The 14,394-nt window shown below is 38.7% G+C and overlaps 1 protein-coding gene across 4 annotated transcripts in view; it reads right to left on the reverse strand.

Moving 5' to 3' along the window:
* The window catches only part of FUT8 (fucosyltransferase 8), a 230,499-nt gene that overhangs the window by 72,280 nt on the left and 143,825 nt on the right, over positions 1–14,394 (reverse strand). For all 4 annotated transcript variants that reach the window (XM_075192545.1, XM_075192547.1, XM_075192546.1 and 1 more), the window contains one exon: positions 1,987–2,155. In XM_075192545.1, the coding sequence (XP_075048646.1) occupies positions 1,987–2,155 (169 nt within the window). The remainder of the gene's footprint in view (positions 1–1,986; positions 2,156–14,394) is intronic.

Here is a 14,394-nt window from a genome sequence, read left to right on the forward strand (position 1 = left end):
TGAAAGAAGAGAGATTGCTAGACTAATGAAAGTAAGAGGGAGACGGCTGCTATTTCTTAAATAAATAAATAAATAATAATAATATAAATCAAGGGGATTTTGGGATTAGACTGCAGCTGAATCTTAATAATGATAGCGCTCAATTTTTAATATACTGGTGAGAAATAGAAAAACAAATGTAGATATAAAAATTGACCAGACATTAAATTTAACATAAGAGGATAAATACATTCAAAAGATGAGTCATGCAATTGAATTATGATAAAATTGTGATAATGCTACCACATAAATAAGGCACAAGGTTAAAATTTATATATAAAAGAAACCAATGTCCAGTGCATGGCATAATGTATCCAATGGGTACTTCCGTGATTGAGCCCGGGAAAGCTGCTAATAACAAGTCTATGTAGTAGGTCCCGTAAGAACAGTCTTAAACCAACCTTATAAATTTGATAGTCCACAAAGAGGTAGGGAAGTCCAGCGGTTCTCCTAAGATGTACCCTAGGTGACAGAAAAGGGGATTCCCATTTGAAACAACAGCGCTAATTCCACGCTGAAGACGGTAATCCACGGAGGTAGTAGAGAGAGCGTCTGAGCTCAGCTGTTCCCGACGTGGCTCTGCGCAGTGTGACGTGATGTCAGAGGTCACTCTGCTGCAGCCTGCATTGCGCTCAGTAAGGCACCTCACTCTGCTGCCGCCGGCCACCTCAAGCAGGGACTTTTCATTGTCCTGGAGCTTCACTCGAGTATAAGCCGAGGGGGGGCTTTTTCAGCACAAAAAATGTCCTAAAAAGCCCGGCTTATACTCGAGTATATACGGTGTGTATATATATATATATATATATATATATATATATATATATATATATATATATATATATATATATATATATCTGAACCTGCAACTACAATTGTTATTCCACTCAGGGGCAAAAGCGCAGGATTTGTAGATGGGGGTTTCCACACCACGCCGCCAGTGGGCGTGACTAGCATGCATGGGGGCGTAGCTATAATTTTAGACAGTGCTTGGCTGCTCTCCAACTCTTCCTATCCCCATCAAATACATGGGCAATGCTGCGTGGGCTACTGTTAGGTGCACGCAGCTCTCCCTTTTCAAGCAAAGCCGTGTGAAGCGGGGGCAGGGTCCAGCCACCTCAATTATACAGTGCCCCAGGCTTGGAGGGAGGTTTCCAGGCACTAGGAAACCCACACTTGGTTTGCCTATGCAACTTCCCTATGTATCAGGTGTTCCCCAAACTTGTTAGATTGGAAGCTTGTTTGGGCATCTTTACCTTTGTTTCATGTCATTGTATGTAATTTCTTTGTGTCATGATCCCCTCCATATACAGTGCTACATAGTATGTCAGCGCTTTACAAATAAAATATAATGATAATAATCTCTAGTTTTAAATGGGTAACAAATTATGAATTAATCTAATCTACCTACAACAGAAATTTTCAAGGTCCATATTAGTATCTGAAAAGAATCTACTGTGTGCCTTTAAATCCTCTAGATTGAAAGCACGAATGAGCAGGGCCCTCTCTACCCTATGTTTTTTGTCTTAGCTCCCAAGTCTACCTTGAATGTTACAGCATTATCTTTGTTTATTTTCTATTTGAGTGAGTGTTTTAGGATTTTCCATTTAGCTTGCGACCCAGGAAGCCACCCCTTTCCTGGATACCATTACAGACTGACACCATGACCCTCTTGATCGTCACTGGGAAAGCTAGGTAAGCACATCTACACAAACAAAAATAAAGCACCTCACAACACGAACCTATGTCTTACTCTGCTTCAAATATATGGGGGGTAGGGGAGACAACGAAGGAAGGAGAACATTATATACCTCCCAGGGGTGTCAACTCTTTCCCTCTCTCTATTCAGCTGACTAAGGGTCAACGCATTCGCTACGGCTTCCATGGAGTCCGAGGAGAAAAATAAGTTTGTGTTAATGGTCTTGAAAGTCAAAATAATCTCTGCCATACCTTTGCTGATCACCCATGTCGATCAGTAATTCATCTACATGTCTTTGGAGTTCATTTCGTTCCAAGTGTTTTAACTTCTTTACTTCACTTTGGACAAAATACCAGAATTCCTTTGCACCATTCTCAATTGATCTCCTTAAGATTTCATGATCTTTTCCCATTCCAGCCACTATAATTGGTAAAAACAACATTATAATGGTACTATTTATACTTTGCATCTTGTAATTGTATTATTTACAGATCACATTTATTAAGTAGGGAGTATTGGAAGACAGTCAATACAAGCACAACATCACAAATAACTTGTTTTTCATTAAAAAAAAAACCTTTAACTTGCAGTATACTGCATCCTTACTTATTCATTGATAAATTATATTTTACCTAATTTGGCTAAATAAATTAATATTTACTTCCCAAGGCAATCAATAATCTGCACTTGCCTTTCTTACATTTTGCAAAACAATTACTACTTCACAGTTAGCAGTAAATCTACACCAGGTAGCAAACCTTAAAAAAATAGTAACATACATTACTCGTAAATTAATTTAAATTGAGAGCACTTGCAGGAAATTTAAATATGGTACAGTAGTTTGCAACCTATAAAAACAAAGAATGCAGCTTGCATTAACTAAATAATTTGCAAACAACTGCACACTTCCTGTGGATTAACACAGGAAATGCAGCAAGAACGAATATAAACTTAAACGAATACAACCAGCCTACTGTGAATGAAAAAATTACAATAAATTCTGTCTCAATCAATGTACTTTCTGTGAAACATATAAAAATATAAGAGGCCACATTTAGCCCACAATTAAATATCTTACATAGCTTACGTTTCACAGCTCAAATAACCAAATATTATCCTAATATTGGGTACACCGTTAGCAGCAAAAGTTTGATTGCGTGGGACACATTTTATGTAACTAAGCTGGAGTAAGATGGTCTATTAAAAAATTTGACTTGCATTTCAGTGTGATTAAGGCATTTGGACATACAATAAGTTGTAAGTTATATCCTCTTCCACATTTGCGATGAGAAAGTCCTATGCAAGTTGTGACTGGATCACTCATAAATAACTTGGTATCAATTTATTGAAGGGACATAGCGCAGGTCGCATATTTATATAATTGTATAGGCACTTATTTTTTGTATATATATTCTGAGATAAGAAATCGTTATTTCTGAGACCAGGGTATAAACTGTTTTTTCCTGTTTTCACCTTACTAAAGGATATGCCTTAGTTCTGATGCATATATCTGATACAATAGGCCTTTGTGAATGGAGGTCTTATGTGTATTGGGATGTATTTAGTATGGAAGTGTCATTGTTTAGGATTTGTAAGGTTACTAGTGGAAACCTCCAATTGTGCAAGGGAGTCTGATAGCAGGAAGTGCTAACGAAGTTTTGTGTTAAAGTGTCATACCTGCTCTGGCCAAAGGCCCAGTTGGGGGTCGTTACTGTGTGGCCTCTTGTCCAGAGTGAATTTCATAGATAAGCGCAAATTTTGTTAGCTTTGCAATGCAAGTAAATCCATGTTTGTGTAAATAGAGTATATCCTGATGCTAAAAATAGCCATGTCTGAAATGTATAAAAGGCACTAGCTTTTATGTGAAAAGTGTTCTTCGGATATCAACTGACTTAGGATTCCAGTACCACCGCTCTGCCTGCTACCCAGCAGCCCTGGTCAATGTGATAGGCCAGGGGGCCATTCACAGCAACCCAGGTCCATAGTAAGAGGTACAGAGTTACCAGCCCGGGTACACCAGCAACGCAGTACACTAGCAGCGTCAGTGACCCAGAAGGAACATGGTTCTGAGTGCCATAGAAGGAGCTCAGTGGTGGCAGCATTGTAAGCCCCTCCTACTGCGGTAAGAGGGCGCATTTAGGATAACGAAAGGGAGCGGTGGCAAAGTAAGCCCAGCCGGTTCCCAGCAACAACAGACGGGGTGGCATAGGCGGTCCATCCTGTCACACAAGTTCTTTCCCAATTGCAACTTAGGAGGAGACTTGGGTGTAAGGTCTAGTGGTTGTAGATACTGAAACCAGAATTCCTCCTCTACCTCCTTTTGGGAGTCTATTTAGCATCTGAGCTGGGGGTAAACATAAGGAGTGCTGTATTTTATAGATTTCAGTTATCCAATGATTAAGCTCGAAATATTTGTATGCATCTCTAGATGCCACATTAAATTGTTCTTGCAAGTGGTTGAAGGAGCGCTGTGAGTTCTGAGAAAACAGATTACAAACAGAAGGCATCAATAGTTGATACCAGTTAGGGAGATTTTAATCCAGGATTAGTTTTGCTAAAGCTTCAAGAGGTAAGTTTCTAGTGGGCAGTACCACATCATTATTTAACTCCACTGTTCTATTCCAAATTTTAGGTTATCTAGCAGAGATCGGAGATGATTTTAAATAAATTTGAGAAATACTAAAATGCCTCTCTGCGATGTAGGTATAGTAGAGTTCTTCTTTTTGTGGGCCTTCTTGAATCCTGGGAAGGAAACTAATGATGTACAATCACTGTACACCTCTATCCCCACATGAAAAACACCTTTATGTAATTGATTAAGACTACACTTAATACTGAAAAACTGACTTATTTTAGACTACATTACATTTTAAAAAAAATATTTATTTATTATATATGGACTATCTGAAGTGGTTATGCGGTTGATTCTGAGGCATTTATAACATCAATTAATGAGAACAACTGAAATTTAAAGTTTACATATAAATATGGGAAAATAAAATTGAGTTTTTAGACTTTAGTTATTGACAGTAGTAAATATGTATTATTAAAAGTAATAAATACACATATAAAGAAAGAAAGCGGATAATAATGTACTCAAGCTGCCATCTTGATGGCTGGAAGAACAATATTCCCTTTTTGCACCAATATAAACCAATATTACTAGAAACCTTGTTTGTAGCACAATACTACCATACACAACTTGAAATAATAATAAATATTTTTGGACTTTATTACAGTTTAAGGTGTCTGAGAAAAGTATAACACACATTTTAGAATAACATTGGTATATCCTAACAATGGATGCAGTTCTCCGACGGCATTCCCCAAAAAATATCATTTTTAAAAGATTACAAACTTTGAAAAATCGTCTTCCACCAAGTTATCTAGAAACACACAGAACCCCATGAAAAGTGTGTCCAAGAACATATCCGAAACATGTACGTAATATTAAAAATAGGAGTGTCATCACACCAAGGACAGGATTGCTTTGAAGATTTGCTGGAATACCATCAGTTGCTGGACCCAGAGGTGTCAAATGTTATTGCTGTTGTCATCTCTGATCCTCCTGGGGCTCCTCAGGGACAGCAGCTGCCACTCCAGCTTCTGCAAACATGGGGAACAAGTGTCCTGGCAATGTTTTCAGCAGCGAGCCTGATACCAAAGAAAAATACTGGCATAAAGCTACTCTGAGCTGGCTGATGACCACAGGAACGCCCATGCAGCAAAAGAGCAAAAGCCTTTTCCAGAACCAAAAAAGGAAGAAGGTTCAATTGAGATAAATGGTGAAGGAAAGTTATGATTGCAGCAGCTCACGTTCTTAACATTTCTATAGTGCCTAGATCATCTTTCATGTTTACAATATCCATACACACTTTCCTCACCAGCAGATACAACTGTTGTTGTGCTACCTTAAGTATCAAGCATTCTCCACACCTCTTAGATTGTAAGCTCATTTGGGCAAGGCAACCTTTACTTTCATGCCATTGTATATGCTATTTATTGTATGACAAGCTTTTATAAAAATCTCATATTTACTAATATAAAATATGTTTTATTTTATACTGTTCTTTAATTTAATACTTTATCTCTAAAATAATTTGTTTTACATACATGAGTGAGACAATGATCCCACTCCATGAAATACCATTTACATATGGCAAATGGTATTCTAAAGCCATCCAAATTTAAACTAATTGCATATTAATAAATCATTATTTCCAATATATTTAACTATACAGTATATCTATTTAAAATAATTATGCTTTTGTATTCGGTTTTATTTTTTATTACTGTACATAACTGCCATAAAACTACATGTTGTCAAACTCTAAGAATTGCTATTATACTCAATTTCAATAATAATCATGGCAATCTATTGGTGGAGTTATCCCTCTGCAATCTGAACTCTCCTCTCTCAATCGAAGTCAAAGTGACAAAACCTGTGGGTGTGTGATGTGAACATCCCTGATGCATATCCTGACCCTGAATGCAAAGCTTGGAGCCTCTGTGTGTATTATACTTAAACAATAAGTAAGCTTTGACAAGGGATAACCCGAGCTGTCAGAGAAGGTTTCTTTTTGTGTGGTACTCGACCAAAAGGGAGTACTTATCAGTGATTGCCACATGAGGGAGCCAATCAGAAAACTATGTATCATGTAACCTAAGAGAACCAATAGGAAAAATAATTATGGAGGTAGGCTTCCTCCCTAGTGCGAACATTACTCTGTTTTCTCTATACATTGACTGAGATCTTTCTCAGTTTTCCATGTTCTAGCACAGGGTTTTTTCTATTCGAATTGAAGTTATAGTTACTATCTATTCATTCATACTATCCCCGTCTGTCAGTCAAGGTAACTCCGTCATACAGCACTCCATTTTCCCTGCTGAGATCGCTCTGGGTATGGCCAATTTCAATATCCAGGCTGATTTGAATAGACGATGTCAGAAATGGAATGCTGATTTAGACCAAATCTTTCCTGGAGCCAAATCAAACTCCCTTGCATTCCTTCAGCGTTGGCTGGCAATCAGAATTGGAAAATCTACAAACTCTCCTGCGCAAACAAAGCAGAGTATGGTGGGATTTGACCACAAATGAAAATTATATTAAACATTCATTGACACCTCGAGGTCTACGTCCCAAAGTTTACCCATCATATGAACTGGCTACTACCGATCTGAAAGATGATTGGGAAAAAGCATTACTCAAATGCTCCAAAGAACTGATCCACATTATACTTAAACATGATATGCTAATTCTTGATGGGTACTCCAAAGATATTGAGGAAATCAGTACTAAATTAAAAGCCTTTGAGAAGGATGACTCTTTCTTACAAGCCTATGAGCGTACTAAAAAAGACTTGGAAGAATTTGAGAGGATTATAATAGAGAAGAAAAGAACTAAATTTAATAGAGATCAAAAGGACTATGCCACAGGCAATATATTTAGATGGAATAAAATTCGTCACGATATGGGTACGTTCAGATCCTCCTCGCGGCAACAAGATTCATCTGAAACAGATATTTCAGATAGTGAATCTGATCATTCAGATCATAGAGGCCCACCGATTAGAACTCACTCTAGGGGGGATTTTTTAGACAGATCTACCAGACCCGGAGCAAAAAATCGAGACCAGGCCGCAAAATCATCAGGAGGGGACGTAAGAGATCTAAGAGACCGGTCCACTTGGGGGTGGAAATCAGACCGCTATCACAAACAACAGGCGAGAAGGTAATTCAATCCGAAGATAATCTACAGATTATCAATCTATCGGATAGAACCCTTTCTCAACATCATATTAGCCTACTGTCCAAGGGTCTCTCCTTTTCTCCAGGTAAAACCTTTAATAGATTCAACTGGGAAAGGGATTTAAATCTCTTTCTTCGGAAATTGAAGCTTAAGAAATTCTTCACCAATAATAAGGACTTCATACACGTTTCAGACAGATCCCCCTCTGATAGTCCCCTCCAACTAAATCAGGAGGAGGATGCAGAAGCATTACGGGATTTAGAAGAATTATTACATGACCAAGTGGAAACTAATGCCCCGGCTGAAACTGCAATGGAGAGTATTTCCAGAGTCATCATGCGTAAGAAATCTACTTTCTTCCCCAAGGATAACATCAGTCCACAAATCCTGGTTTTCGAAGAACTTGCATCTAAAGACCTTAACAAACTCACTCACAACATATCCAAGAACCGACAACATAATCTTACCAAAGAAGAGAAACAGGCACTCTCTGAAATAGAACAATGGGAGGATGTTCTGGTGAAACCATCGGATAAAGGTGGTAATGTAGTCATCTGGCCCAAGAATCTTTACACCCATGAAGCATACAAACAACTCCGGGACACCAATTGCTATAAACCTCTGTTCTCAAACCCTACTGAGGAATTCAAATCTAGTTACAATGCAATGATTCATGCCGCCAGGCTAAAATGTACCATAACTAAGTCCGAATTTGAATTTTTACAGGTTGAAAACCCAAAAACACCGACACTGTACCTACTACCGAAAGTCCACAAAAATAAACAAAGACCACCTGGACGCCCAATACTATCTGGTATCGGTAGTCTTACTGAGCAGGCTAGTTATTTCCTAGATACACACCTTAGGAAATTCGTAACGGCCTTGCCCTCTTATGTCAAGGACACTGGGGATGTCTTACGGACCATACAAGAAATCATATTGGACGAAGACACTCTACTTATCACAGTAGATGTAGAATCACTCTACACCAGTATAAACCATGAAGTGGGCCTAGAGGCCGTCAGATTTTTCCTCAGGGTTGAACCAGGGACTTTAGCAATTTTCTTATGAATCTTTTGAAATTTATTCTGAAAAGAAACTACTTTGTCTTTTCAAACAAGTACTTTTTACAAATAAGAGGGACTGCTATGGGGGCAGCCTGTGCTCCGACAATTGCGAATTTATATCTGGGTCAGTGGGAGCAGGAGGTCGTCTTCCACGAAGACAACAAGATATATACGGATTGTATCGTCCATTGGATGAGATACATCGACAACATTTTGATACTGTGGAAAGGCGATAAGAAATTGTTCAACAAATTCATTGAGATTCTTAACAACAACCAAAATAATCTCAAACTAACCCACCACATAAGTTCATCCTTCGTGGACTTTCTGGACATCACCATCAGTAAACAACCAGACGGTAGACTTAAGAGTGACCTGTATCGCAAATCGACGGCCACTAACAGCATTCTTCATCACCAGAGCTCACACTTCCCCCCAGTTTTACGGAATATCCCTAAGGGGGAATTCCTCAGGATCCGACGTAACTGTTCGGACCTGCAGGATTACAAGAAGAGAGCAACAGAACACGGAAATAGACTCATCAATAGGGGCTATAGTCGTAGATCTGTCAAACGCTCCCTGTGGCAAGTGCTCCATATGGACCGCAGTCAACTACTCTTCTCCACCAGGGAGAAAGGACAATCCAACCTCATTAGATTCGTTGGAGATTTTTGCAATGAATGGCAAGAGATTCAGGAAATCATGCAACGGCACTGGTCAGTTCTACTCTCAGACCCAGACTTATCTCCAGTTCTAAGTGAGAAACCCCTCTTTAGTTGGAGACGCAGTGCCAACCTAAGAGATATGCTGGTCAACAGCCATTTTTCTGAGACCCATGCCACCAGACCCATTACCGGTTCGTATAGATGTGGTGAGTGCAAGATATGCACGAATATGATTAAAAAGGTGGACTTCATCGATCGCTTCGACAAATTACATAAAATAAAGAGCTATATTAACTGCAAAACCGTTGGGGTCATATATGTCCTGGAATGCCCCTGTAAGTTAATTTGCGTGGGAAAAACCAAAAGAATGCTTAAACATCGCATTCTAGAACACATGGGATCAATACGCAATGCCCATCGGGACAAACAGTGCCTCAAACAGCTGACTTCGGTGGCTCGACACTTCTTGAACTACCACAACACTGACTCTAGTCTTTTGAAATGCTATGGCATTGAGAACATTTGTTTGGGTATCAGAGGTGGTAACCTAGACAAATTACTCCTTCAGAAGGAGAGCAGATTGATTTTTCTACTTAATTCAGTCTCACCATTCAGACTGAATGAAAACAATAGTTTCATTAGCTTTCTATAAATACACCATTCTGCTTCTATACATTGAGTTACCACTCTAAATACATATGGAGTGAACAAGACCTTATGAAGTATGCTCTATACTAGACACTGCTCAGGGATGCGTGCAATTATGATAAGCATTGTATATTGCATCTAGCATTATCGCGCTTATTCACCCTGATGGTATACCAACAAATTATGTTCTCGCCATACTTTTCTTCTCTACAGATTTATTTATTATACACAGTCATATTTACACCATTTGTTATTTGGATTAATCGCTACTATCATTTATTAATGAACAACAAATTTTTATAAAAACTTTCATGTTCTTTACTTTAGTCTATTTATCTAATTATCTCATTCTCCTTACCTTCCCCTAATCATTAATTATTGCTCAATCTCACAACAGGTATCTTTTGTGCCTCCTTTTGCCTATGGTTACCATCATTTACATAACAGGCTTTTACATAATAAATTTTCTCATACTTACGATATATCTCCACTCAGGCTTTGTAAAGAATATTTTCTACCTAGCAACTACTGATGCTCTGAATCATTTTTCCTATTGGTTCTCTTAGGTTACATGATACATATTTTTCGTTTTGGCTCCCTCATGTGGCAATCACTGATAAGTACTCCCTATTGGTCGAGTACCACACAAAAAGAAACCTTCTCTGACAGCTCGGGTTATCCCTTGTCAAAGCTTACAGGCGAAACGTACGTCGGGAAGGTGACATCATCTCCGATGTCACACCCGGAAGTAACCACCACCACGGACATATAGTCAGTTTTGGGTTTCCTAGCTTTCCCTGCTTCTGATATTACCGTTCTCATGATAGCAACGCTGTATCTATATCTCTAATACAGGTTTTAACTCATTCATGTAAAGTAATAATTGAGAGATCTCATGCATACTAACCCAGCGCATCTTACTAGCAGGGGGTATATTTCAACCCACTGAGTGTACGCTCTGAGGTCAGATACATTTAAATAAGATTCTTATGCAAAGCACAATACTCCTGAAAGGCTGTTATATATGATTATTCTATAGTGTGTTACGCATAAATCCTGTATGAGTTTATTCGCAGTAGCGCACAGACACCACATATTAGGTGAACAATCGAACTGCTACTGTTACTCCTTAGATCTCTATGACACAACATGAATATTAACCTGTTGAGACATTAGTCTATCGCCACATTGTACACTGTGCAGCAGAGCTCCATGCAGTCTTGATAAAGGATTGAGAGATTATCACATGTCTAAATCTCTCATATTATTCTCCTTGCAGCTTGCGAATCTATACCAGACCATTATCAGGGACGCTAGGACAGGTGCTCACTATTAATCTGCACCGATTTAGAGCATCTCCATATGCATACCAAATTGGAGAATAATATATATATATCTCACTTTATGATCATTTAGCTTATTTATAATCTAGGCTACAGTTCATAAGCTCTATTTTTGCCCATTACCCACCACATCTTGATGTACTACTAACCTATCCATCGGTGGTTACTGAAGGGTTAACTTATTTTAAATCTATTTTTCTATCCTTCTATGTGTTTTTATCTCTATATTTCGCCAAGTATTTACATGTGTTATAATAAAGGCATTTGCCCTGTTACATATGATATACTGACTATTTAAATTTTGGAAACCAGAGTGCCCTTGCTCTTTGAGCTACAACTTTCTCTGCCCCCCTCCCTTTTTTGAAATCATTATCATAACCGCACTCCCCCGAGCCTGCACAACCTGTGTAAGACAAAATGTTAATCAAAAACAATCACCTGGTCCTCTTAAAAAAGAAAACTTTCCCTGTCTGTCTATCTCACACGCTAACTTTTGTCTTAGCAATCACGCCACCATCAAGGTTTGGTTGAAGAGATGACACGCTTACTCAGGACGCCGTCGGGTCTCCCTACTTTATCTAAATTAATCTCACACAACTTACTTTAATCAAAGTTACCATAAACAAAATGATATCTTCTGTTTCAGCTATGTAGTGTTCTAATACCAAGTTGGACATTCATAAGACGACAGAGACATGAACTTAAGTGTTATTTAAAATGGAAAATGAATGCTAAAGATGCAAATAAATTACCAAAAATGACACACAAAGATATTAAGATATTGTGCAATTTTCTTATGCATTAAAAATGATCAAACAGAAAAATGGTACACCCATGGATGGTCAGATTTCTGTCTGCTGGGAGAGCATGAGGGCACAAGAACGTAGAGACAATCAAAAGATAACTGAGTAATTTTAGTCTCCCCTCTCAGGCTTTAATCCCTGATGGGACACAGAGCTCATATTGTGAAATAAATATCAAACATCGGTTTGCAGTTTTATGTTGTTTTAGATTGCATACGACACTCATCATTTAGATATCGATGCTGCAAACTGTGGAAACAGATAAGTGATCTTTGTTTTTGTTTTGTTTTTTTATTTTTATAACAACTGGTATATACTATCATGTGCTCCTTCTCTCTTCTCAGCACACACATACATATTAGCCCATAGGGCCTGATACAGAATGAGACTTGCGCCTGTTTGCATAGCGTATCTTTGCACTGCGCATGCTCAGAAAATGAACGTACGCAACTATGGCTATTCAGACCTGCAGGTTTTTTGGCACTTACCACTCCTTACATCTGAAGAGGCATGACTGGTGTTCTAACATAAGCAATAGGCAGTAAGGGCGAGTTCGATCAATTGAGTATGGATTCAGACAGTGATGTAGTCACAAATACAACTCCATGGCAGCCATAACTAAGGTGGCTTCCTTTCCAGGTTAGAAAGAGACAGGTATAATAAAATGCACCCAAAACAGTATATAAAAGGTAGCTTTGCCTCTTCCTGTGTCTTTGAGTGACTTTCCAAGCTCACTTCTGAAAAAACAACAATACAAGTATGAGTGGTAAAATTGGGCTGCCATGGAGTCTCTCAAAGAAAAGGAAATTTTGGTAAATAATACTTTGGACTACACGGCAGCTATAACTATGGGATGTACCAAATGTATAGGGAGGGCATCATAATAAATAAACTCAGCCAAAAATGTTAGAATTAAAGATGTATTTAGAAGCTAAATGAAGAACATCTCTTCCAAACTGAGCATCTGAGGTAGATAGGATATCTAGACGATAATGACCGCAAGTATGACTAGATGACCATCCAGCTGTTTTGCAGAACTGCGTCACTGAGTCCTGATCCTTGTTTGCCCAAGATTTTGCTACTGCTCGAGCTGAGTAAGGGTCTCTGGCACTTTGCAACCATTACTCTTGTCGGCCTGTTTAATGGCTTCTTGGATATAATTGGAGATATTTGGTCTAAAGGGAGCATGCCGTCTTCGGTGTTCAGTTGTCAGCACAAGGAGCTGTTCTGTCTTCCTGATAGCTTCTGTTCTTTACAGATGTTTAGAAATTGCTCTCACTATATCCTATGAATGTAGTTTTCTCTAATTTTCCTCTTTTGCATATGAATAAATAAATGGTGGCACCGCTTCCTCATTAATGTGTAATCTAGATAACACCTTCTGCAGGAATTGTGGACTGGCTCCGAGTGTCACTTTACCCAAGAAGATGGACCATACAGCATGTAACTCTCCCACAAAGCAAGCAGATGTAATTGATATAAAAAAAAGCAACTTTCAAAGTCATCCATCCCTAGGAGACTTTCTGCAGAGGTTCAAAAGGATCAGATATTAGAGCATTTAGAACTAAATCTAATGCAGCCACAAAAGGTCTTAAGGATGGACAAACCCTCTTTACTGCCTGGAAGAATATTTTAGTTAAATATTACAAGGCTAAGCTGGTGCCCAAAAATAAAGCCGACACCTGCACTTTAAGAGTGGATGCTGCAAAGGCCTTTGCTGAGCACATCCTGGAAGAAGTCCAGGATCTGCAGAATGGTGGCTGTTACTGAATTGAATCTGGTGTCACACCAGCAAGCAAACTTCTACCAAATCCTGTCATATATATCTAAAAAATTGCTCTTTCTTGTTTGTAATAAATAAGGTATTAATTAGCTGTTCTTACACCCCTTTAGCTATTAACTGGTACCGCTCAATCTCCACTCCATCAAAGCCAGCTTCTATGGTTCTGGAAGCAGCCCACTGAAAACCACAGACAGTGAGACGAGAATGGTAGGATTTCTAGCACCTCTGCCTTTTACTGTCGGACATTTCTTAGCATGCGAGTTATCAGTGGAAATGAAGGGAAAACATATCTCATCTAGAATGCCCATGGAATGGTGCATTTTGCTTTTGGGTCCCTGTTTTGCATTTCTTCTCATCACCATGAAATCCACTTGAGGAAGGCGATTTACTTTCCACTAGCAGCTAGAATACACCTCGATGAAGAGACCACTCTCCCTGGTGAATCTGGTTTCAGCTGAGGTAATCTGCTACTAGTTTATGTTCTCCTGAATAGATGAATATATATCAGAGTGCCATCAGATTCTTTTCCGTCATGAGTTGATCTCTGTTACTTTCATCATAAAAGTACTTTTGGCGCCCCCTTGGCAATTAATCAATGGTA

This window comes from Mixophyes fleayi, chromosome 12 (genome assembly GCF_038048845.1).
Source record: "Mixophyes fleayi isolate aMixFle1 chromosome 12, aMixFle1.hap1, whole genome shotgun sequence".
Classification (NCBI taxonomy): Eukaryota; Metazoa; Chordata; class Amphibia; order Anura; family Limnodynastidae; genus Mixophyes; species Mixophyes fleayi.